This window comes from Desmodus rotundus, chromosome 9 (assembly GCF_022682495.2).
Source record: "Desmodus rotundus isolate HL8 chromosome 9, HLdesRot8A.1, whole genome shotgun sequence".
In the NCBI taxonomy this organism is placed as follows: domain Eukaryota; kingdom Metazoa; phylum Chordata; class Mammalia; order Chiroptera; family Phyllostomidae; genus Desmodus; species Desmodus rotundus.
Window position 1 is genome coordinate 40,896,662 of NC_071395.1, and position 25,922 is coordinate 40,922,583.

Here is a 25,922-nt window from a genome sequence, read left to right on the forward strand (position 1 = left end):
CCGCAGGCCAGATGAGGCCATCTGTTCTTTTGCCCTTGGTGATCTGCAAGCCCTGTCCGAGTCAGTCCACGGATCCCACAAAGACGGCTGAGCTGGAGAGTGGCACATGTGGTTCTTGTCACGTGCCGAACCCCACATCATGGTCCTGCATGGCACCAGGGGGAAGCCTGGTGTGGTTCAAAGAGAGGATGGTACAGTAGTTAGGGCCATGGCCTCTGAGGCCAGAGAGCTGGTGTGTGGCTCCTCATTCCTACCTCTGTGGCTTGGGCAGGTGATGTCTCGACTGTGAGCCTCAGTTGTCTCATCTGTCAAAAAGGGGATTCATTCATCCATTCACCAACTTTTACTGAGCAACTACTATGTGCAAGTCATTGTGCTAAGTGCTGAAGTCACAGCAGTGAACAAAGTACAAGGCGAATCCTAGCCTTGTGGAGCTGATGCTCTAGTGTGTGGTGGGTGGAGGACAGACAGACAATAACCAAATGAGTAAGTGACATATGTAGTGCTCCAGACAGTAAGTTGCAGGAGGGGAAAACTAAAGCAGAGAAGGAGGATGGGGAGTGCTGTGTGTGCGTGCATGCATATGTTGCCGTTTTAGAGTGGTCAGGAAGGTCTCGCCGAGAAGGGACATTTCCTCCAAGGTGTGAAAGAGACAAGGAAAGGAGGCACCAGGTTGATTGTGGGACTGATGTCATAAGCAGAAGGGAACAGCTAGTGCAAACATCCGATTGTGCTTGACATGTTTTAGGAAGAGCGAGGAGACCCATGTAGCTGGAGCAGAGTGAGGTGCAGGGAGGGAGGGGGTGGGCTGGGCTGGGCAGTACCTGTGGGCTGCGGGGAGAACCTGGGGTTGCATCTGGGTGGGATGAGAGTCCTGAGAGGGTTTTGACAATATTGCTCTGGCTGCTGCATTTAAAATAAATTATAGGAGTCCAGTGAGGAGATCATTACAATAACCTGGTGAGTGATGATGGTGGCTTGAACCAGGGGGTGGCAGGGGAGGTGGAGAGGAGGGGTGGGATTCTGGATAGATTTTGAAGGTGGAGCCAACAGGAGTTGCTGATGGATTGGAAGTGGAGTGATAGAGAAACAGAAGATAGAGAACAGAAGACTCCAACGTTTTGGGTCCAAATAATGGGAAGATCTTAATAGAGTTACCTCCTAGATCTTGGTGTAGCAACTGTCTTGGGAGAGTTAGACACAGCTCTGCCCACCAGGCTCTTTGTACAATGTTTGGAAAAGGCTAAGTTCTCAATAAATGGGGCCTCCTTCCAGAGGCTGGGGTGGTCAGGATGGTGACACTGCAGGTGATGATGGTGTTGATGTGATGATGATGAGGGTGAGGACGGTAGTGGCAATAATCCCAATGATGATGGGATTGATCGTTGCCATGGCGATGGTGGTGACAACTGTGGCGGTCCCGATAGTGATCATTTTCAGATATTGAGGGCTCACACCACGCCAGCCCTTGCCATGTGTTATTGTGTTGAATTACAGCAACAGGACCCAGTAGGCATTTTGACAGACCCCATCAGTAGGTGAGAAAACAAGTTGAGAGAGGGGAGGTGATTTGTCCCAAGACACACAGGAGGTAGGAGGATCTTCCTGTGTCCTTTTGGATTTGGAGCCTATTGGGGTTTGTTCTCCGCCCTGTTCCCTACCTTGCCACCCCAGGACCCCCTCCTGACTCCAGGCGCTGAGGAGAAGTGGTTGGAGAGAAAGCTCTGAAACTTAGTGGGGGTCACACAAAAGTGCGGTGACCCTGGTCAGGAGTGAATTTGCTGATGGGAGAGATGTGTTTCGACTTCCTTCCACCTTCAGCACCTCGCTGTTGTCCTGTCCCAACACCTCTGGGAAGGTTTCCCAATCCCGAATGCCTCATCTCGGCTCTGTGTGAAATCCCAATTTCTTCAAGCATTTGTGTGGCAGTCATTCTTTTTTATTTTTTAATCTTCACCTGAGGACATTTTTTAAAAAATTGATTTTAGAGAGAGAGGAAGGTGGGGCAGGGGGAGGGAGGGGGGGAGAGAGAGAGACATTGATCAGTTGCCTCCTGTATGTGCCCCGACTGGCAACCTAGATATGTGCCCTGATCGGGAATCAAATCTGCAACCCTTTGGTGCACAGGACGATTAGTTAGCTATAGCTGTGTAACACATTACCCCAAGATTTAAGAACAAACAAAGATTTATTGTCTTATACAATTTCTAAAGGTCAAGGATCTAGGAACAGGGGAAGGGCTCAGCAGAGGAACAATGGCCTGTGCCAGCACTTCAGTCTGGGAGAAGGCTGCCCATCCAGCCCTTGCCTTGAGGCCAGACTATTCAGACCTCCCTGTATGTTCCCTGTGCCTTTTGAGCTACTGCCCTAGTGCTGGAGCTCAAAGTAAGTGAGTTCATCAGCAAGTAAGTCTGTGTGTGGACCCTTTAAGAGAAATGCCTGGGACTCCAGAAGCCCTCTGTCTCACTCAGCCACGATCTCTACTGGTTTCCACAGCAGAATTTATGGGGACTTCTCTTCCTGGCACTGGCACCCCAAGCCGAAGGGCCTGGTGTGGGGCTGGGATCCCTCACTCCTCAGGGGGGACCTCTGTAGCTGAGACATCCCTCCTGATTTTTATCCACCACATGTGGCTGTGGGACCACCAGTTCTGTGTCTCCACCCCTCCTACTTGTCTGGACGTGACTTCTTCTTTACATCCTTAGTTATAGGACTTCTGTTCAGCTAGTCTTCAGGCGATTCTGAATGATGGTTGTTCCGTAGTTATGTCGTAATTTTGAACTGATCATGGAGCAGGCAAGTACACCATTTCCTTACTCTGCCATCTTGACTGGAAGCCCGAAAATGACTTCTTAAGTGCTACAATATCACACCTGGATCTGAAAATCCCCTGGAAGGTCTAGCCCATTTTCCCCCCAGAGCCAAACGTGCATCAAAATTATGAGTGGTACCAGGTAAAATGAAGATTCCTGGCTTCCCCACCACTCCAACTGAATCAGAATCTCTCGGGTTTGGAATCCAGGAATCTGCATTTTAAACAAAAGCCCCAGGCAATTCTCATGCACAGAAAACTCTGGGGGCTGCCTAGCCTAGCCTCTGCCCCTGGTAGCAGCTGGGATAGACCAGGGGCGTGGCTTTTAAATGATGCTCATCTGCTCACACATAAAGGAAATGAAGGACAGAAAACTTGCAGTCATTTTAAATTCAGAGTTTATAACCCTTCTTACCTGCTTTTACTAAATTCTTCCTAGATTTTAGATTCTCCTTGTTTACCAGCTTTTAGATTCTACCTGCTCTTACTTGTACCTACTGGTTGCTGCCCTCCTGGCCTTTGATGTGGGGATTTCACAGATACAAACACACAAGCACTAAATTTAGACTCCTGGTTGCTTTCCCTTCCTTTCCTGCCCTCCGTCCTTCAGCATACCTGGGTTTGTTGTTGTTTTATTTTCATTTAGTTTAAAAATACCTCTACATTTGAAAAGCTCTCTGTGCCAAGAACTTGAGTTACTCCCCATGCTTCTATATCAAGTTTATAATTAGTGTTACTCATTCCAGGTATGAACGTTTTGGGGACAGGAGGTAGGACTAAAAAGGAGAGAGAACCTGGGAACAGCTTTGATGGGTGGTGCTGGCTCAGGGCATCTCATGAGGTTCGTCAAGGTGTTGGTCTGGGCTGCCGTCCTCAGTTTAGAGATGGAAGATTAGTTTCCCAGACGGCCCATTCTCCTTTTGGCAGGAGACCTCAGTGCCGTGCTGTGTGGGCCTCTCCATACAGCTGCTCACAACGTGGCTTCACCCAGAGTAGGGAGAGGGGGAGGCCACACTGCCTTTATGAACCTTTGAGTCCCACACTGTCATTCCCATCGTATTCTGTTTATTAGCAGCAAGTCACAGTCCTACCCACACTCAGCTGGAAGCAGACCTGCAGGGGCGTGAGTAGCAGGAGGCGGGGTCCCTGGGCCTGTCTTGAAAGTTGGCTGCTGTGGGATTGATTCTTGCTCTGGAATCCCTGGCACCCATCTCCGGGTGCATACACAAGTGTTTCTTTATGATTTACACCTAGGAATCTTGGGGTCAACGGGTAGATAATGCCAAACTGGTTTCCAAAGTTTTTAAACCGTTTCATACTCCAAGAAATAGTATATGTTTCTGGGGTCCTGCCTCTTTGCCAATATGTTGTATTTTGCCTGAATTAAAATATTTTCCGTGGGCAGGAAATCATTTGTGATTTTAATTAGCATTTTTTGGATAACTTCTGAGGTTGGTCATCTCTTCATGGGTTTGGAGGCGGTTGTAATTCTTCTTCAGTGAGACACCTGTTCACGTCTCGCCCGTTTTCTCATTGAATTCTCTTTAATGAGTCACTAGGGGTTCGTGATGTATTTTAGACGCAAATGTATAACAAATGTCCACTTTGACTTTATAGTTGTCTTTTCCTTCTCTTCATGATACTTTTTGATGACTAGAACTTTATTCTCATGCAGTCAAATCTTTTCCTTTGTGATTTACTGCTTCAGAATCGCTCCCAATTCCTACAGCTGTCCTCCTCAATTGTCTTCTAAAAGTCTTGCCTTGAGCAGTGAAGTCTTTATCCGTCTGGAATTGATTTTGAGTGGGGTATGAGGTAGGATTCTGACTGCATCCTTCTTGCTCTTACGGGTAGCCAGGCGGACCACCCACGATTATGAAGTAGCACCTCTTTGCACCGTGCGTGTGCAATGCCTGCTCAGTCAGAAAACGCAGTTTCACTTTGTGAGGTTTGTATCTGGGCCCTCTCGTGAGGGCTGTCTGTCTTTCCCTCCGTATTACTTACCTATTGCCGAGTAACACCGTGCTCCAGACTCAGTCACCTAGATCATCCAACCCTTATGCTCACCGAGGATCCGCGTCAGGGTTCCTGACACCTGCAGTCCATGTTGGTGGGGGTGGGGGGCACTTCCCAGGTGGCTCAGTCGGGCAGGACCTCGGTTCCTCTGCACAGGGCCCTCTGCCTGGTACCGACTGAGCGGCCTCTCAAGGTGGCAGCCGGGGGGCAACTCGAGGCCGATGTGGAAGCTGCCATGCCTTTCAGTCCTTGGCCTTGAATAGTAGTCACGTGTCGTTATTTCTACCACACTCTGTCAGTCAGCCCAGAGGCAGTCTTGGGTCGGTGTGAGGGGGATTATAAGCAGGGCATGGAGACTGGGGGTTGTGGCCCGCTGGGAGTCATCTTGGAGGCAAACTACTGCAATGACGGTGTCTTACTTATGGTGGATTTATAAGTTGATATCTGGTAGGACTAGTACTCCCCATTTTACTTTTTTCTCACTAGAATTGTCTTGACTCCTTGTGACTCTGTGCTTTTCCATACAAATTTTAACATTCATGGGTCAAGGTCACTGAAAAACCCAATAAACTTAATAAATAACAAAAACAACAAAACGAAATCCTTAAACTTCAAAATAAAAATATGATCTGGCTTAGACAACTTACAGGCAAGAAGGGGCTGGAAAGAAGTATTCGAAGTCATGAAAGGCAAGGACCTACATCCAAGATTACTGTATCCAGCAAAGCTATCTTTCAGAATGGGAGGGCAGATAAATGCTTCCCAGATAAGGTCAAGTTAAAGGAGTTCATCATCACCCAGCCCTTATTATATGAGATGTTAAAGGAATTTATCTAAAGGGAAAGAAGATCAAAAATATGAACAGTAAAATGACAACAAACTCACAGCTGAACCTAAGAAAAACAAAAGCAAACTAAGCAAACAACTAGACCAGGAACAGAACCACAGAAATGGAGATCACATGGAGGGTTACCAATAGGGGAGTGGGAGGGGGAGAGAGGGGGAAAAGGTACAGAGAATAAGTAGCATAAATGGTAGGTAGAAAATAGATAGGGGGACGGTAAGAATAGTATAGGAAATGTAGAAGCCAAAGAACTTATATGTACAACCTGTGGACGTGAACTAAAGGTGGGAATGCAGGTGGGAGGGGGTGTGCCGGGCAGAGGGAAATAAAGGGGGAGAAATGGGACAACTGTAGTAGCATAATCAATAAAATATATTTAAAAAACAAAAATAAAAACCAACATTTTGTTATTTAAATTGAAATTGCTTTGAGTCTACAGCTCAGTTTTGGAGAGGGTTTAAAATTTTTAAATATTGAGTCTTTCCAGATAAGAATTAGTATACATTTCACTCTGTTTATTTTGATTTTCTTTTCTGTCTTTCAATAGCATTTTATAATTTTCTCCATAAAGGATTTGCACTTTTTTATGTTAGATTTGCTAGAGATTACCAGCTTTTTTATTTGCTTGTTTTACACTTTTAAGATGAGGGTAAATGGCGTCCTTTCAAAGTCGAAGCCCCCTTTTCAGAGTGCTGAGTGTTCAAGTCTTCCGTTTACCCGTCCGTCAGTCCCCGCGCTTGTTCGCTCTTGTGCAACCCACACCCTTATCAAGACGCAGAGTGTTTTCCTCACTTGTGGGGTTTCTCAGTCAATCTCCACCGCCCTCCCCACCCCAGGGGCAGCCACGGATCTGATTTCTATCACCGGAGGTTGGTTTTGCTTATTCTAGGATTTCACAGATGTTATCTTAAAAAAAAAATTCTGATTGATTATTGCTCATGTACCAACACACAGTAAACTTCGTATATTGATATTGTATTCAGTCACATTGCAAAATTATTTTATTATTTTTTTAAAATAATTAAAAAAATTTCAGTTACAGCTGGCGTACAATTTTATATTAGTTTCAGGTATATGGGATAGTGGTTAGAGATTTATATAACTCACCTAGTGATCGCCACAATGTCCCGGACCCACCCGGCACCACACAGTTACTACAATGTACTGACGATACTCCCTGTGCTGCATGTCACATCCCCGTAACTACCCATCTGTACTTCTTAATGCCCTCCCTCTTCACCCAGCCCCCCAAGCCCCTTCCCTCTGGCACCCATCAGTCTGTCTCTGTGTTTGTGAGTTTGCTTCTGTTTTGTTCATTTGTTTTGTTTTTTAGATTCCACATATAAGTGAAACCATGCGGTATTTGTCTTTTTCTGACTTACTTCACGTAGCATAACAGCAAAATTATTTTATTAATGATAGTTATTTGTACATTCTTTTGGACTTTCTATGTTGACAATTGGCAATGTCATCTGCAAAAGTGACCGTTGTATTTCTTTCTCTTCTTTCTCTCTCCTGCCCTGCAGTGCAGGCGAGGACCTTCAGTACCCTGGAGATTGGAAATGGTAATAGTGGGCACCCTTAGCTTGGTTCTGATTTCGCAGGCAATCTTTTAAACATTTTACTCTTAAGTACAATGTTGCACTTTTTATGTAAAACAAAGGCTCCAGGTTTTTTGCAGATGTTTTCTATCCGTTTCAGACATTCCCTTTCATTCCTACCCTGTCAAGAGTGATTTTCTCTCTCTGTTTACCGGGAACCGATGTCGAATCGCCGCGCTGTCCTTCACCGTGCCTCACGGTGGCCAGTCTTGTGTGGACGCAGAGGGAACAGGATCCAGCCAGAATGTAGTAACACCGTTCGTGTCATACTTATTTTACCCTGGCTCTGGTGTACAGCAAATGATCCTCGTTTCCTTTGCTAGTAGGATGCAAAGTTCTCTTAAGTGTATCTATGTGTGTCAAAGTTAATTCAAAGTCCGTGCTCCATAGAGAATGGGTCTGGTAGACTGGGGATGTGGCAGTAATCAGGAAGATACAACCCGAGGGGGAAAGGGTGATACGCAACACGAGAAACAACATGGATTACGTGATTCATATGGGCTGTTGGGCCTAGTGCTTGAAGCCACGCTGCCTGGCCTGGCATCCTGGCTGCCTGGTTCTGCCTCAGTTTCCTTATCTGTACGTGAGGATAATAGTAGTACTTACCTTGAAGGATTCCATGATATCTATCAGTGGATAGATAGGTAGATATAAGGAGAGAGAGGCAGACAGACAGACAGAAGCGGAGAGTGGAGTGGTGGTTGCTGGGGGCAGGGAGGCAGAGGAACTGAGGAGGGGTGAAAAGATGCACGCTGGCAGTGATGGAGGACGAGTCAGTCTAGAGACGAATGTCCAGGTGTGGGGACTGCCCTTGAAAACACTACTGGTAACACTGGCCACATGCTAAGAGCGCAGGTTTCAGGGGCCCGAATCACACTCCGAATGCGGTGACTGTGTGAGCTGGTGTGTGAATTAGCTCGACTGTAGTCATCTCTCTGTGAATAGCCAGTCCTCACATTGTACGTCTTCAATAGACGAGACAGTTTTTCTTTTGAATCTGTGAAAGTTAAGATGTGGAGACAGAGCTGGGGGTTGAGCACACACGGGCCGGCGCTCATGCAAGGCAGTGACGTGCTGTGGTCCAGAGAGTCGGCTCGCCATTCACAGCTCCCTGGAGCTTAATTCCAGCTTCTGCGGTTTTCCTCTTGGGCAGCTTTCCTCCCCTCTCTGAACCTGCTTCCTCATAGGGAAGATGGGCATTAAAAACTCAAAGGGCTGTCATGAGAACAGAATAAACCTGAGTGCCCAACCACAGGTAGCAGGCAGCTAAAAATGCAAATGTTGTTATTGTAGAATCACAGAGCGGGTTTAGCAGACCGAGGAATCACCTGGAGAGCTTGCTGAAAGGCAGACTTCCAGGGCTCATCGACAAATACTCTGTGTGGGTCTACTCCACTTTCTAGGTGCGGACATCCACCAAGGAATAGAGCAGTGGCCCTGCCCTCCTAAAAGTGCTCCATAGAGAGCACTTTTTATTTGGGGGAGGTAGAGAGAATAGAAAATGTCAGAGTAGGGGGGTTGCAATGTGAAATAAAGTGCTCAGAGGGGGCCTCATGGCGAAGGTCACCTTTGAGCAAAGACCTGAAGAAGATGGCAAGGAACCTTGTGGACATCGGGGTGTCTGAGTGTGCCAGGGCTGCCACTGCAAGTCCCAAAGACTTGGGGCTTCAACAACAGAAATTTACGTCTTACACTTGTGGAGGCTGGTGGTCCAGACTGAGGCATAAGTGGGTTTGGTTTCTTCCGAGGCCTCTCTCCTTGGCTCGCCGACCGCCACCTTCTCCCCACGTCCTCACGTGATTCCTCCTCTGTGCCTGTCTGTGTCCTGGTCTCCGCCTGGAAGGACATCGATCGCATTGGGTTAGAGTTACCTGGTTTTACCTCAGTTGCCTCTTTTACGGCCCTATCTCCAGATACAGTCCCATTCTGATGTGCTGGGGGTTAGGACTTCAACATACGGATTTTGGGAGTGCACAGTTCGTCCCTAACACAGGGAAGAGTGCTTTGCGGGGAAGCGAGTGTAACTAGCACAAAGGCCCTGGGGCAGGACTGGGCCTGGAGTGCTGGAGGAACAGCAAGGAAGCTCATGTGGCTGGAGCGGAGTGAGCGAGGGAGAGAGACGGAGGAGGTGAGGGCAGGGAGGGGATGGGGGCAGGTTGCACAGGGCCTTGTGGGCCTCGTGGGCCTCAGGGAGGACTTCGGCTTTTATCCTGAGGGAGGCGGGAGCCCTGGGGGACTGTGGGCAGAGGAGGGACTGGACCTAACTCTGGTGCCCACAGACTGAGGCAGTTTGAGGGGGAAGGACCTGGAAGATGCCTTTTTTAAAAATTAAGATATAATTCGTAGACCATAAAATTGACCATTTTAAAGCATTCGGTTCAGTGTTTTTTTCTTTTTAATTATATTTTATTGATTATGCTATTACAATTGTCCTGATTTTTCTCCCTTTCCCCCCTCCGCCCAGCACCCCCACTCCCTCAGATGATATCCCCACCATTGTTCATGTCCACAGGTCATGTGTGTGAGTTCTTTGGCTGCTCCCTTTCCTATACTGTACTTTACATCCCCATGGCTATTCTTTAACTACCTATTTGTACTTCTTAATCCCCTCACCTCTTCACCCATTCCCCCACACCCTTCCCATCTGGCAACCATCTGGTAACTAACTTCTTTTGCTGCTTTTAAGATTCTCTCTTTATCTTTAACCTTTGGCACTTTAATTATGATGTGTCTTGGAGTGGGCCTGTTTGCATCCATCTTGTTGGGGACTCTGTGCTTTCTGGACTTGCGTGTCTATTTCCTTCGCCAAGTTAGGGAAGTTTTCTTCCACTATTTTTTCAAATAGACTTCCAATTTCTTTCTTTTTCTCTTCTTCTGCTGGCCCCTCTATGATGTGAATGTCTGACATTTTGAATTTATCCCAGAGGTTGCTTATACTATCCTCATTTTTATTTTATTCTTTTTTCTTGTTCTGATTGGTTGTTTTCTGTTTCCTTATATTCCAAATCATTGATTTGATTCTCGGCCTCATCCAATCTACTACTGTTTCCCTGTAAATTGTTTGTTTATTTCAGTTAGTGTGTCTTTCGTTTCTGACTGGATCTTTTTTATGCTGCTGAGGTCCTCACTAAGTTCCCTGAGCATCCTTATAGTCAGTGTTTTGAACTCTACATCTGATAGATTGTTTATCTCCATTTCATTTAGCTCTTTTTCTGGAGTTTTGATCTGTTCTTTCATTTGAGCCATGTTTCTTTGTCTTCTCGTTATGGCAGCCTCCCTGTGTTTGTTTCTATGTATCATGTAGGGCTTCTCTGACTCCGTGTCTTGGTAGGGTGGCCTAATGTAGTAGGCGTTCTGTAGGGTCAGTGGCACAGCCTCCCCTATCACCGAAAATGTGCCCTTTGTGTGGGCTGAATACACCCTCCTCTTGTAGCTGAGCCTTGGTTGCTGTTGGCAGATCGATGGAGGGATTTACCCAGGCCAGTCAGCTGCAAGGATGGGCTGTGACCACTTACTACCAACCTCCACTTTCTGTGGAGGATCAGCTGTGCAGGGGCAGGGTGGTGGTGCTTCGACTTGGTCTGCAGCTGTCCACTGGGTGCGCTGGCCCCAGATTTCCCTGGTGGTGCAGGCCAAGGTCAGTCCCCACTTGTGTTTTGCCCGGGGCTATAAAGCAATCTGAGGTGGCTGCTACCTGTGCTGGGCTTGGAGACTCCCAGACGAAGCCACGCTGTGAATGTAGACTGGCTGCTGCTAGTGCCGGGCCTGGGGCTCACAGAGGCCAGCTGTTGCTTGTTTGAGAGGATTTAGGAAGTTGTGAAGCATGAGCTATAACCAGCCATTCATGTGGAAAACAGCTTGGGTGGGGCCCGTAAGTTGGGTGGGGCAGAGTCTCTAGGGATCTTCAAGGAGGGTCAAACCGTGTTAGCGAGGTTGATGGAGTCTCAGATATGGCACCAGCTTGCCAGCTCTGTGGCTCTGTGGGGGGAGGGTTTAGAAAAGGGACAATGGCTTCTGTGCAACTTGTTCCCAGACACCCCAGTTTCTCCCTGTGTGCCACTGGTTCCTTTCAAGCTGTTACCCCAGTGCTGGAGCTCAGAAGGGGTGAGTCTGAGTAGGTGAGTCCTTTTGTGGGCTCTTTGAGCGGAACTGCGTGGGGCTCTGCAGCTTCTTCCACTGTATCATCCCCACTGGTTTTGTAGCCAGAAGCTGTGGGAGCTTATCTTCCTGTCACTGAAACCCTGGGCTAGGGGGCCTGGTGTGGGACTGGGACTCCTCTCCCAAGATATCACTCGCAAGTTTTTATCCACCACACGTGGGTATGGGACCAGCCCATTCTGAGTCTTTGCCCCTCCTACCAGTTGGGATGGATGTGGTTTCTTTAATTCCATAGTTGTCAGGCTTCTATTCAGCTCGATTTCTGATGGTTCTGAGTGATGGTTGTTCTATAGTTAAGTGGTGATTTTGATGTGGTTGTGTGAAGAATTGAGCCATGTCTGCCTACGCTGCCATCTTGACCAGAAGCTCAGTGGTTTTTAATATGTTCACAAAATTGTACAGCAGTCACTACTATCTAATTACAGAAACTTCATCATCCCCAAGAGAAACCCCATCTCCATTAGCAGTCACCCCCGATTCTCCCCTCCCCAGCGCCTGGCAACCACTAGCCTACTTCTTGTCTCTGGACTTGTCTGTTCTGGACATTTCACATAAACGGAACCACACTCTGTGGCCTTTTGTGTCTGGCTTCTCTCCCTGATCATCGTATTTTCAGGGTCCATCCATGTTGCAGTGAGTATCAGAGCTTCGCTCCTCTTCCTGGCTGGGTGATGTTCCAGGGCGTGGATTTGCCTGTTCTGGACATTTTGTATGAATGCAATCACACAGTATGTGGTTTTGGGACATGCATTTTAACCTGGTCTCCTGATGAACCTGCTCCAGAAATCTTGGCCAGCATCGACTGTGTAGAGAGCGCTGGGGGCCATGGGAGAGGCCAACTCTGTGTGCAGGGGGAGGCTGTTGGTTGGATTCTTTATGATCTCAGGGACCTTAGAGAGAGCTGAGCTCATTGGGACATTTGAATGAACTGATGTGGGGCAAATGTGAGGATGCAAGGGCTTGTTCATATCAGAGCCAAATACCACCCAAACCCGAGCAACATCCTGTACATCTGACTATCGATGTCTTTTGGTTGCAAGTCACAGCAACCCAACCCAAACTGATTTAATCAAAAAGGAATGTGTTGGCTCATGAAATGGAAAAGTTCAGGGGTATTTCATATTAAATGGAAACATACAGTATGTAATCATTTGTGTCTGGCTTCTTTCACTCAGCATCATGTTTTTGAGGGTGTCCACTTTGGGTATCAGTACTTTGCCCCTTTCATGGCTGAACAATATTCCATTGTATGGATATACCTCATTTTGTTCATCCATTTATCAGTGGACGGGCATCGGTAAATTCATAAAGACAGAAAGCAAACTAATGGTTGCCAGGGGGAAGGGAGAGGAGTAACCATGGAAAGTAACCACTTGATGAGTATGGGGTTTCCTTTTGGGGTGATAAAAATGTCTTGGAACTAGATGGGGTGATAATTGTATAATGTTTTGAATGTACTAAATGTCACTGAAGTGTACACTTGAACATGCTTAAATTTTTTCATTGTGGTAAAATGTATGTAATACTTATTTTATATATGTATGACTAAAATGATATGTTTTTTTAGTTATTCCTTTTTTAAAAGACTTTATTTTTAGAGAGGGAGGAGGGTGAGAGAGAGAGAGGAAACATCAATGTGTGGTTGCCTCTTGCACGCCCCCAACTGGGGACCTGGCCCACAACCCTGACTGGGAATCAAACCGGTGACCTTTTGATTTGCAGGCCTGCCCTCAATCCACTGAGCCACACCAGCCAGGGCTATATTTCATAAATATAAATAAAATGTATATGAAGATATGTTAATAATATATAAATAAAATGATCACATTTATCGTTTGTGGGTTACATTCAATGGTATTAAATACTTTCACATTGTTGTGTAACCATTACCCCTGTATCCAAACCTGAAGTTTTTTATCCAAAACTGAGGCATGCTTCCCATTAAACACTAACTCCCCGTCCCCTTCCCCAGCCCCTGGCCCCCACCGTCTACTTCCTGTCTCTGTGGCTCTGACACCTCTAGGGACATCATATAAGTGAAATCATACAGTATTTATCCTAATGTGTCTGGCTTATTTCACTGAGCATAATGTTTTCAAGGTTCCTCCATGTTGTAGCATAAATCAAAATCCCATTCCTTTTTAATGGCTGAGTAACATTCCATTGCATGTATTATAGCACATTTGGTTACTGGTTAACTTTACATTATGTGAATTCTACCTCAATTCAAAAATTGAGGGGTAGATCTGGCTTCAGGTACAGCTTTCTCTTCATCAGAAGAGGGTGTGGCTTATGAAGGGGGGCTGTGCTTTACTTTTCCCTTTGTGTGCTGGTCCCCAAGTGAGACTGCCAGGGCTCCGTCTCACCCTCGTTTCTGTTCTGTCCACAGTTCCTGTGCCTTAAGAACATCCGTACCTTCTTGTCTACCTGTTGTGAGAAGTTTGGCCTTAAGAGGAGTGAGCTCTTTGAGGCCTTTGACCTGTTCGATGTGCAGGATTTTGGGAAGGTGAGCTGGGCACATAGAGTCCAAAGCCTGGTTTTTAATTTATTCCCATGAATATCTACACCAGGCAGGCTAAGAGCTGTTAGGGGAAGGACTGATGTGCCATGCCAGACCATCACCAAATGCAAAGAGCCTGTCTTAGGACGTGAGGAATTGGGTTCGAGCCCTTGCTTCACCACTTGCTGTGTGACCTTAGACATGTGGCCATGCCTCTCTGAGTCCTAGGGAGTAGTATCCCATTCTCCTTGAGTGGTTCTGAAGATTAAATAGGACAATAGGGCCAAGTGGTGGGTGCTCAGTTAAGGGAACACAGGCATGCTGATGCGGGGTGATGGGAAGGTGAAGAAATCCTGAATTAGGCTCCCAGAGGCACGAGGGGGTCTAACCTTAAGGTGCAGTCTCTGCACCTTGGAATCCAAGGCTGTGTTCTGGCATTTGGGTGGGCAAGGCGCTTGCTGAGCAAAATGCCACCCTTGTCACAGGTCATCTACACCCTGTCTGCCCTGTCCTGGACCCCGATTGCACAGAACAAGGGGATCACGTGAGTAACTACTGAGGTGACGGGCAGCTTCGGGCTGACCCCATCCTCCTGGTCCTTGAAGCCCCCTCCCCACCTGGCCCTTAGGCCTCTGGCTCACACCATCCTGGCCCCCCTAGGCCCTTCCCCACTGAGGAGGAGAGTGTGGGGGATGAAGATATCTACAGTGGCCTGTCCGACCAGATTGAGTGAGTGTTTGGGGACATAGCCCTGCCCTGGGGGCCTCAGGGGGACAAGACTGTGCCCTGGGGGTCTGAGGGGACATGACCCTGCACTTGGGATCTGAGGGGACACAACTTTAGTCTGGGATGGTTCTGAGGGGTCCCTGGCCTGGGGGCTGCGGTGGCCCTGCCTGACTCCGCATCCTGCAGTGACACAGTGGAGGAGGATGAGGACCTGTATGACTGTGTGGAGAACGAGGAGGCGGAGGGCGACGAGATCTATGAGGACCTCATGCGCTCGGAGCCCGTGCCCATGCCGGTGTGTGGGGACGAAGGCCTGGGCCTGGGTGGGGGCATGGGCGGGGGGCAGCCCCGGGCACCCCAACACCAGCCTGTCCTCCCCGGTCTCAGCCCAAGATGACAGAGTATGACAAGCGGTGCTGCTGCCTGCGAGAGATCCAGCAGACGGAGGAGAAGTACACGGACACGCTGGGCTCCATCCAACAGGTGCGATGCTCCCGCCCAGCCCCTGCCAGGCGCATGCGTGGGAGCGGGCCGGCAGGTGCGTGTCCACCTGTCCTGCCGCCTGTGGGGCCCTGCTGAGAGGCCCGGCTGTTCCCTTTGCTTTGTGTTTCTTTGTCTCTCCTCCTCCCTGGCTGTCTGCATCTTTCACCGCCTGGTTTCTCTCTTTGTCTGTCTGTCTTTTTCCCACTGTGTGTGCTCTCCATGTGTCTCTACTGTTGTCTTTGACTTTCTGTTCTTTTCATTTCCTTTGGCCTTTGCTTTTTTAACAGCTTCACTGAGATTTAATTACTATAGCATACAATTCACCCATTTCACGCATATAATTCTCTGGCTCTAGGTCTATACTCAAGGCTGTGCCACCACCGCCACATTTTAATATTAGAACATTTTCATCATCCCCCAAAGAAAAACCTGTACTCTTTATCCATCACCCCTTCATCATCTATTTTGGAGGCCTATTTTGGATATTTCATATATGGGATCACACAATATGTGGCCTTTGGTGTCTGGCTTTTCTCACTGAGCGTCGTGTTTTCAAGGTCCTTCCATGTTGTGGTGAGTGTCAGAGCCCCACCCCTTTTCATGGCCGAGTAATGTTCCACTGTGGCTGGACCACATTTTGTTATCCATCGATGGACACTTGGGTTGTGTCCACTTATTGGCGGTTGTGAATAATGGTGCTGCGAACGGTCATGTACAGGTTTGCTCGTGGACATTCTCTCTGTCTCTTTTCCTGTCCGTCTTTGTTTCCTTGCCTCTGTTTTTCTCTTTTTTCTCTGCATACCTCTGCCTCTTTTCCTCTTAGTCTCTCTGTTTGTTTGCCTCTTTCCATCTCTGTCTCCCTGCCCCTGTCTCTCTGAGCCTGGGCTGCAGGAAGGGGTCTCACCTTCCTCCACCCTTTTCTCCCCTCCCTGCAGCACTTCATGAAGCCCCTGCAACGGTTCCTCAAACCCGACGACATAGAGATCATCTTCATAAACATCGAGGTAAGCCGGCCCATCCCCAGCCCTCATCTCATCTTGCTCTCCTGGTCTCTATTCCACCCACGCCCGGGCCGCTGTCAGGCGGGGGCATCTGCTGGGCCCATCTGTCTCTGGAGTGTGGCAACTGAGAGCTGGGCAACCGAGGTCGAGTGGATGACCCTGCTCTGGAGCCCCAGGCTGCCGCCCCACCCTCACCCCTCTCTCTGACTAGGACCTGCTTCGTGTGCACACCCACTTCCTGAAGGAGATGAAGGAAGCCCTGGGCCCCACCAGTGCACCAACTCTCTACCAGGTCTTCATCAAATACAAGGAGAGGTGAGACCCAGCTGGCCAGCCTACAGCCTACACCCCAGGCTGGGCGTTTGAGAGGCCTTGTGCTTAGAGGCCATTAGACAGGAAGGGATTTTCCTTCTTTGCTCACGGGCAAGGGGCTACCTATCTCCCTAGCTTTGCCTTTTGCAAGCTGGGTATGGCTCTGGGAAGTCACTTAACTTCTCTGTGCTTCTGCTTCCATCTCTATAAAGTCAATGTGGTACAGGAATGTATCTACTAGGGTTGTGGTGAGGTTGGAATAAATTAATGCCTGAAGTTCTTAGCACAGGGCCTGGCACACAGTATGCACTCAGTGAGTTTGTTAAGTGAATGGACATTGAGCAGAGATGGTATGCCAAGTGCTAAGAGCCCCTTGTGCATTGTTTCATTTGATGTTATAATAACCCCCCATGGGAAATGCTATTGTTTTAACAGGGAGATGGAGGTTCAGCATCACTCAGCTGGGAAGAGGTGGCACTGGACTGATGCCCAGTGCTGTCTGGCCTCGGTGCCAGCCACTGTTACCTGTCTGGCCACTGCTACCTCTCCTCTCCCACAGGTTCCTCGTCTACGGCCGCTACTGCAGCCAGGTGGAGTCAGCCAGCAAGCACCTGGACCGTGTGGCCAGCGCCCGGGAGGATGTGCAAATGAAGCTAGAGGTTGGGGCTGGATCCCACCTGGGGGGCTCTTTCACTCCTTCACAGGCCCCGGGACAGCAGGAGGGACACTGAGTTGGAGATGGCATCACTTTCTGCTTCAGCCCAGACATGGGTCTGCCCATCGGAGGTTTGGGGAGGGAGGTCCTGGAGCAGGAAGAAATGGGCCGAAGCACTGAGCCCTGACCCCAACTGAACCCTGGTTCTAGCTGAGCCCCGATGCCAGGCTGAGGTCATGACCCTAAACTCAACTCTGACTCCAAACTGAATCTCAGCTGAGATTCCCCGGGCTGAGCCCCAGTCCTGGCTATGCACCAAGTCTGGGCTGAGCTCCAAATTCTCACTGAGGCCGATCCTGGACTGAACCCCCACTGGGACCCGTGTGTCCAGTGGAAGCATAGATAGGGCAGTGATGATGAGGAATCACCTCTGTGCACTGTACATCCAGCCTCTTTGTCTGCATGGTGGGGACCCTCCATTCTTCTTTCTCTCTCCAGCCCTACTCAGGCTGTCTTCCAGCTGGGTCTTCAACCTCCCCTTGCCCCATGGCATTATTCCTTCTATATTTCCTCAGGGGAGATAGGATGCTTCTGGCTCTAGAAAAACCCACACCTGCCCCCACTTCACCTTGCTTACTTGTTCTCTGATCCCCTAGGAATGTTCTCAGCGTGCAAACAATGGGAGGTTCACCTTGCGGGACCTGCTGATGGTGCCGATGCAGCGGGTGCTCAAGTACCACCTTCTTCTCCAGGTGCACATGGCGGGGGGCCTCCTGGGTTCAGTGACTATGGCCTTAGCATACCTACCTCCCTGTGTCACAGGAGTAGGGGTGGGGCTTCTGGAGGGCTCAGTGGGGCCATGCCCTGGCTTCCTGGGACAGCAGGAGGAGGAAGAAGGAGCTGGTGGGTCAGGATTGTTTGGAAGGACCCCCAGGAGGAAAAGACAGGTCTAGGTGATGTCTGTCTCCGTGGGCCGTGCAGGAGCTGGTGAAACACACGCAGGACGCGATGGAGAAGGAGAACCTACGACTGGCCCTGGATGCAATGAGGGTGAGTGGTCACACACAGGGATGACAGTCACACACATGCGGGGCAGTGCTGCACACTGCCACCAGACATACAGTCACACAACCACGGGCAACACCTCCCCCCACCACAAGGTGACATGCATCCCCCTTAAGGATGGTGACATGCTGTGGACACCTCTTTACAATTCTTGAAAGCCCCTTGTGGGGGCTGACCCCTACCCAGGCCAGTTGGGGGTTGGGCTGGGTTGGGGGGTGCCCAGGCTCACATCTGACTAACCCCCAGGACCTGGCACAGTGCGTGAACGAGGTCAAGAGGGACAATGAGACCCTGCGGCAGATCACCAACTTCCAGCTGTCTATTGAGAACCTGGTGAGGGTGTGGGGCAGGGAGGGCCAGGGGTGTACCCATGTAGGGAGGGTGTTTGGTCTCCTTCTTGGTGGCCCCTTGCTGGATCCTCTGCCTACTGCTTAGGACGTGTCTCTGGCCCACTATGGCCGGCCCAAGATCGATGGGGAACTGAAGATCACCACTGCGGAGCGCCGCTCCAAGATGGACAGGTGGGTGGAACCTGGGTGGAGGGGCAGGCCCAGGTTGTTAGATAGGCAGGTGGGTGGAGCCAACACAAATCTGGGCAGAGCCTTGGTGTGGGTGGAGGCAGGTTTCCAAAGAGACGTGTGGGTGGGGCCACCCTGACCAGGAGGTGGAGTCTAGATGTACAGGACAAAGCCAGCATGGTTGTGTGGGTGGAGCCAAAATCAGAAGGTGGCAAGGCCAGCTTGGAACTTATGGGCAAGGTCAAGATGGGCAGGTGGGTGTGACCACACTGGCCACGTGGGAAGAGAAGGTAGGAGTCCTAGATGGACAGCCGGGTGGACCCTGAAGGTGGAAGGAATCAGGCAGAGAGCTATAGGGACTATTGGGAGAAGCCAGACAGAGGCACCTGACCCAGCTGCTCCCAGGTACGCCTTCCTGCTGGACAAAGCTCTGCTCATCTGTAAGCGCCGAGGGGACTCCTACGAACTCAAGGACTTTGTGAACCTGCACAGCTTCCAGGTTCGAGATGACTCTTCTGGAGACCGTGACAACAAGAAGGTGGGGATCTGAGGCCAGAACTGGGGACCCCATTGCTGGGAAGCCTCAGTGCTTGAGACACTCCACTTGGCCTTTGGAATGAATGCCTGTGTGTGTGTCTCAGACATGAGTGTTTGTTTGTGTGTGTGTGGTTTTAGATTTATGGATGTGTATTTGGTTGTCCTGGGCAACCCTTTACAGTGGCGAATGTGTGATCTCCTGGGGGCAGAGAGTCTGTTACTGGCCCCACCTTTTTCTCCTTCCAGCGACAGGGGTTAGTGGGCGTGTGGCCCCACCCTCTGGAGGGCGGGTACCTTCATTCTGAACCCTGCTTCTCTGCAGTGGACTCACATGTTTCTCCTGATTGAGGACCAAGGTGCTCAGGGCTATGAGCTGTTCTTCAAGACGCGAGAACTGAAGAAGAAGTGGATGGAGCAGTTCGAGATGGCCATGTGAGACCCCTCCTCCTCCACATTTTATTTTCAGAGGACTCTGCCACATGGGTGCAGGGGCTGGGAGGCACTTCTGTGCTCTAGTCTCACATCTGCTTTGACGTCCTGTCGGACCACTCTGAACCTCAGTTTCATCATCTGGGAAATGGGAGAGACAGGCTTAAGGCTGTCTGCATCACCAGAATGCCGAGGTTCTTTGCAAGCTTGGGTTACGAGGTAGAACTTTTCTCTCCCCTTCCTCCTCTTCCTCTTCTTCCTCCTTTGTTTGGATCTTCCCCTTGAAGTGAAATTCACATAACAAAAAATTAGCCAACTTAAAGTGTACATTTCAGTGGCATTTAGTACATCGCATTGTTGTGCAACCACGACCTCTACTTCTAAAACATATTCACACCCGCCCCTGCAACAGGAGACCCTGTACCCATGAAACAGTTACTCCCCACATCCCCTCCTTGTCCCTGGCAACCACTTAATCTGCTTTGTGTCATAGCAGCACTGGCAAAAAGTACTCACAACGGCCAAAAGGTGGCAGCAACCCAAATGTCCATCAGGGGGTGAAAGGATACACACAATTTGATATATGCATGCAATGGAATGGTATCAGACATGAAAAGGAAGGAATTATAGATCCACCCAAATTGCAACATGTATGAGCACTTTATTCCTTTTCATGGTCAAATACTAATCCATTGCATGAAATTATCTTCCCTCTCCAGCTCCAACATCTACCCTGAGAATGCCACAGCCAATGGGCATGACTTCCAGATGTTCTCCTTTGAGGAGACTACGTCCTGCAAGGCTTGCCAGATGCTGCTGAGGTTGGGAGTCTGGGAGGATGGGCCTGGGTCCTGGGCTTGGTCAGCACTTCCTCTTTTAATGGGCTCCTGCAGCTGGGAAGTGGGAGGCTCTCTTTCCATCTTAAGCTTCTCCATCTCTCTCCTTCTCTGAGAGAACCCAGCCCTTCACTTTGTGGGTAAAATGATTGGCTGCGTCCATCAATGTCACTGACTCTCCTTTATCTTGCCCTCTGCATGCCAGAGGAACTTTCTATCAGGGCTACCGTTGTTACCGGTGTCGGGCGCCTGCACACAAAGAGTGTCTGGGGAGAGTCCCTCCCTGTGGCCGCCATGGGCAAGGTACCATGGGAGAGAGGGCGGAGGTGGGCTTGGTTCTGTGAGGGACATTTCCCATCCTGAGTTTCCTTTTCCCTCCCATAGATTTTTCTGGAACTATGAAGAAGGTAAGACTCCATACTTCTTTCTGGGCCTGGAAATCATGGGGGAGGGGTAATGACGGGAGGCCCTGGGAGACCCCCACAGGGGCATGGCTCTTTGCTGGGTGCTCAGATGGGGCTGAGGAGTGCCTGGGTTGGGCACAGGTAGCCATGCTGGCTTTCTTGATATCTCCCTGCAGGATAGGCTACATCGCCGGCCTCAGGACAAAAAGAGGAATGAGCTGGGTGAGTCAGCAGGGGGCGCTGTGTGGGGCAGGAGGAAATCTGGTCTTTGTTTCAGGGATGCTGGCCCAGGGACAGATCTCAACATTTATATCAATGACACATAATGTCCTACTGATAAAGCATTTGTGTCCGTCCTAGAAACCCGAACGGAATGTGAAAATAACGAACTCAAATTCTTTACCTGCTTTGTTCAAACACTGGGAAGGGAATGCATGGAACATAGCAATCCTTGTTAAGACCTTCTTGCTCTGCCATCCACCTTTCTTATTCACTGCCTCTTTTTTATTTCTTGCTGACAAACTGCCGTAGTCTTAGCCGACTAGCACACCTGTATAGTTCTTCTCATCCCCTCTTCTACTGATTCTGTGCCATGAAATTGAGCTGTAATACGGTGGTGCCGGCCAAGGGTCCTCCACCTGGAGGACGGCAGATGGGAGACACAGTTTGGCCAAGCCAGAATTCTTAGTTCAACGACAGGGAGAAAAGGCTGGAGTCGTGCACGAGTCAGTGGTTTTTGTGGAATCACAGCGGTGATGGGTGACTTTTATTCAGCATCTCTTGGCCCATTCGGGGCAAATATTAACTGAACAGTTGTGCTTCTCGGCCTCCCAGATCCCAGGCTGATGGTGACAGACAGACTTTGGTTAAGCCGTTACAGTTATGGGGGGTAAATTACAGGGTTTTCTGGAGCATAAAATTGGGGGACCCGACGAATGTGAGCCTTCAAGGAAGACTTCTCAGAGGATGAGACATTTAAGTGGATGGACACTTGGTGGGACGAGAAGGAGTTAGGCGAAGGGGAGGGCGGGGGTTCCAGGCGAGGGGAGTGCACGTGCCAAGGCTGGAAGGCAGGAGAGCGAAGTGCAACGGGAGACATGGACACGGTTTGGAGTGGCCGAGGGAAACAGACCCTTTGCTAACAGTCCTACAGAGTCAGTGTAAAGACTCAGATTTCACGTCTGTTTCCCTGCTTGCCCTGATGCATCTCCATGTATCCGAGTGTGTGTATGTGTCCATTATGCACACGTGCCCTCTACACACGTCAATCACATGTACACTGTTACTGAGATAGAAAATATACACCGCAAGGTATACAAAGTGACTAGTCTTAACTGTATATGGATCGGTGAATTTCCACCCATGGGACCAACACTCAGATCAAGGTATAGAACATTACTATCACTCTAGACCTGCACTGTCCAGTATAAATAGGAATTAACTTAAATAACCTTAAAAATCCTTTTACTCAGTCACACTAGCCACCTTTCAAGTACTCAGTGGCCAGCGGTTATGGCACAGATTACGGTACATTCCCTTCATCACAGGAAGTTGGATGGGACAGCACTGGGAGTCAGTGCCCACCTGCTCCCAGAGGGAGACACTATCTGACTGTCACCACAGATTAGTTTTGCTTGTCCTCGAACTTCATAAAAATGAAATCATACAGTATGTACTCTTACTGCATCTGGCTTCTTTTATTCCACACAATGTTGGTGAGATTCACGGATGTGGTTGCTTGTAGTGATAGCTTGTTCCTTTTCGTTGCTGTGTAGTATTCCATCGCATGCTTATATCATACTCTGTGTATCCGTTTTATTGAGGACATTTGGTCTGTTGCCAGTGTTTGGCTTTTGGGGACAAGGCTGCTGTGAACATTTTTGTTGTGACTTTCAGTGGACATGAGCTTTCGTTTCCCTTGGGAAACTGCTGGATCACCAGGGAGACATCTGTTTGGTTTTAGTGGCTACTGCCAAACAGTTTTCCAAAGTGGAGTCCCACCAGCAGTGTGGGACAGTGCCAGGTGCTCGCCTTCCTGGCCACCACTTGGTATTGTCAGTCTTTTTAACTTTTACTGTCCCGGTGGGTGGCGAGACGCAGGGTCCAAAATCCCTGGGTACCATGGCCACTATGGAGACAGATGGCAGTTTTTTTCCTCCCCTCCAGGGCTGCCCAAGATGGAGGTTTGCCAGGAGTACTATGGGATTCCTCCTCCCCCGGGAGCCATTGGCCCTTTTCTACGGCTCAACCCCGGAGACATCGTGGAGCTCACCAAGGCTGAGGCGGAACAGAACTGGTGGGAGGTACAGGCTGGGGCCGTGGGAGTGATGGAGAAGGACCCGAGTGTGGGGTCATGGGTGTAGGCGACCCTGCGAAGTGGGATTATGGCCCCACTGGATCCCAGCCAGGGAAGGCTGGTCTGGAGGAGGCACCTGGGGAGGGGGCTGTAGGTGGACTTTTCCGGGGCTGGCCTGGCCCTTTGAGCTGGCTGTCTTCCCAGGAAGTTGTCACTGCTTGGCACGTCTTTGGGTCATCAGGCCACGGAGACAGAGATGGCAGCCAGAACGGCCATTAGGTAGAAAGGTGGACACACACATGGGAGCAGGTGCCTGTAACCTCTCTCTCCATGTTTGTCCCTCCTGGCTTTTTAGGGCCGGAATACAGCTACCAATGAAGTTGGCTGGTTTCCCTGTAACAGGGTCAAGCCCTACGTGCATGTGAGTACCTCAAGTCTGGGACTCCCCAGGGGAATCTGAGGGGGCAGGCAGGCTTGGGGAGGCCCCTGAGGTAGGGAGGAGCTGCCCATCATGGCAGGTCATTCTGAAACTCAAAGTTCTAATGACCTCTCCCCCCATTAAACACAGACTCCCCACTTCCCTCCCCCAGCCCCCGGCCTCCACCATCTACTTTGTCTCTATGGCTCTGACTCCTATAGGAGCCTTGCGTGAGTGGAATCACACAGCATCTGTCCTTTTGTGCCTGGCTTCTTTCACTTAGTGTGATGTTTTCAAGGTTCATCCATGCTGCAGCATGTGTCAGAATTTCCTTTCTTTTTAAGGCTGATTAATATTCCATTGTCTGATTGACCACATTTTATTTAACCATTCATTCGTGGATAGATATCTGGGTTGTTTCCACTTAAAAAAAAAGATTTTATTTACTTATTTTTAGACAGAGGGGAAAGGATGGAGAAAGAGAGGGAGAGAAACATCAGTGTGTGGTTGCCTCTCATACGCCCCCTACTGGGACCTGGCCTGCAACCTAGGCGTTTGCCCTGACTGGGAATTGAACTGGCGACCCTTTGGTTCATAGGCCTACACTTAATCCACTGAGCCACACCAGCCAGAGCTATTTCCACCTTTTGGCTACCGTGAATAATGCTGCTGTGATATGGGTGTACAAATATCTTTTTGGTCCCTGTTTTCAATTCTTTGGGGTCTATATACCCAGAAGAGGAATTGCTGTGTCATATGGTAATTCTATTTTTTATCTTTTTGAGGAATTGCCATCTATTTTCCATAGAAGTTGTACCATTTTCAAACTTGCCAGTTATGCAATTAGAGTTTCCATGTATCCATATCCTCATCAGCTCTTTCTTTCTTTCTCTTTCTTTCCCTGCCTCACCTCTCTCCCTTCCTCCTTCTTTCCTTCTTTCCTTTTTCTTTCTCTCTCTGTCCTCTCTTTCTCATTTTCCCCCCTCATCATCTCTTTCTTTCCTTGTCTCTTTCTCATTTGCTCTCCCTCTCATTGTCTCCCTCCCTCTGTCTCCCCTCTCTCTCACTGTCACTCCTTCTCTCATTGTCTCTCTGTGGGGGTAACCCCCCGCATGGGCCTGAGGTGGGAGAAGTGTACCCTTTTATGTTTATTTAGGTCAGGGACTGGCAAACTTTCCTGTAAATAGACAGTAAACATTTTGCGCTTCGTGGGTGAGATACTCTGTTTTGCGATGACTCAGCTCCACCACACTAGTGCCAGAGCGGCAAAGGTGAGCTGTAAATGAGGGACATGACCATTTCCAATAAAACCAAACTTAGGGCCCCTGCCTTATGAATTTCATATTATCTTCCCATTCCAGAAAGTATTAGTCTTTAAAATACTTTTGTCAACCATTAAAAAAATATAAAAACCTTTCTTAGCTTGGGGGCCATGCTGAAGCAAGTGTTTGGACAATCCCTGATTGGTTTGATCAGGGACCAGCCTCTCAGTGGGCAGCCCAGTGCTTGGCATGTGATAGGCACTCAGTAAATGACAGTGGAATGGATGGGTGGATGGATGAAGTGCCCTGTGGTCTGTTGCCAAGCTGGGCTCTGTGCCCTAAGTCTCTGTCTCTGTGTCCCCAGGGCCCTCCTCAGGACCTGTCCATTCATCTCTGGTGAGTAGAGCCACCTTTCTTACTCTCAAGTTGGGGTCCCTCTGGGGTGGTACCTGTGCTGGACATGGGAGGGGCCTCCAAACCAATCCATTATCTATCCTTTGAACCCTGGGCAGTGATGGCTGGGCCCAGCCCCACATCGGGGGCTGCTGAGGAGAGAGCAGACAAAAGAGGGTCCCAAACTATAGAAGATGTGGTCTCACTGGCAGGAAAATGACGGTGGCTATGGTACTGGTGGTCCCCATACTTCCTGAGCACCTACTGCGTATAGAGCAGTGAGGGGTGGAGGTTTACAGTGTTGCTTCTGGAGTCCACTGGCCTGGGTTCAAATGCTGACTCCAACATTTCCCAGCTGTGTGACTTTGAGCCGGTAAGTCAGCTTCTCTGTGCTTCAGCGTTCCTCTCTGGAAAATGGATGAATACCAGTATTCACTTCAGGGTCGTCATGAAGCTTCATAACTGGCACACAATACGCACTTGATTATCTGTTGTTATTACCACGAGCTATTCTGGTCACATTTCATCAATCCTGAAAGTCCGTGTCCTCCCCAAATGCATGTTAACATCTTTTATAATCGATGGAGTCTCATTCTTTGCCTAATCTTATGGGTAGTGATTTGTGTTTTGTAATGGCCCCTAAAACAACAGTGCAC

General features: G+C 49.3%; 1 protein-coding gene across 2 annotated transcripts in view; it reads left to right on the top strand.

Annotated features, from left to right (window-relative positions):
• Positions 1 to 25,922, top strand: part of VAV1 (vav guanine nucleotide exchange factor 1) — a 57,100-nt gene that overhangs the window by 16,363 nt on the left and 14,815 nt on the right. For both annotated transcript variants that reach the window (XM_045202702.3, XM_024568859.4), the window contains exons 2-22: positions 13,821 to 13,937; positions 14,417 to 14,475; positions 14,592 to 14,660; positions 14,844 to 14,952; positions 15,045 to 15,140; positions 16,076 to 16,144; positions 16,353 to 16,456; positions 17,013 to 17,112; positions 17,765 to 17,860; positions 18,090 to 18,158; positions 18,420 to 18,506; positions 18,609 to 18,694; positions 19,097 to 19,229; positions 19,551 to 19,660; positions 20,377 to 20,478; positions 20,699 to 20,796; positions 20,878 to 20,900; positions 21,074 to 21,119; positions 23,064 to 23,200; positions 23,549 to 23,614; positions 25,238 to 25,269. In XM_045202702.3, the coding sequence (XP_045058637.1) occupies positions 13,821 to 13,937; positions 14,417 to 14,475; positions 14,592 to 14,660; positions 14,844 to 14,952; positions 15,045 to 15,140; positions 16,076 to 16,144; positions 16,353 to 16,456; positions 17,013 to 17,112; positions 17,765 to 17,860; positions 18,090 to 18,158; positions 18,420 to 18,506; positions 18,609 to 18,694; positions 19,097 to 19,229; positions 19,551 to 19,660; positions 20,377 to 20,478; positions 20,699 to 20,796; positions 20,878 to 20,900; positions 21,074 to 21,119; positions 23,064 to 23,200; positions 23,549 to 23,614; positions 25,238 to 25,269 (1,808 nt within the window). The remainder of the gene's footprint in view (positions 1 to 13,820; positions 13,938 to 14,416; positions 14,476 to 14,591; positions 14,661 to 14,843; positions 14,953 to 15,044; positions 15,141 to 16,075; positions 16,145 to 16,352; positions 16,457 to 17,012; positions 17,113 to 17,764; positions 17,861 to 18,089; positions 18,159 to 18,419; positions 18,507 to 18,608; positions 18,695 to 19,096; positions 19,230 to 19,550; positions 19,661 to 20,376; positions 20,479 to 20,698; positions 20,797 to 20,877; positions 20,901 to 21,073; positions 21,120 to 23,063; positions 23,201 to 23,548; positions 23,615 to 25,237; positions 25,270 to 25,922) is intronic.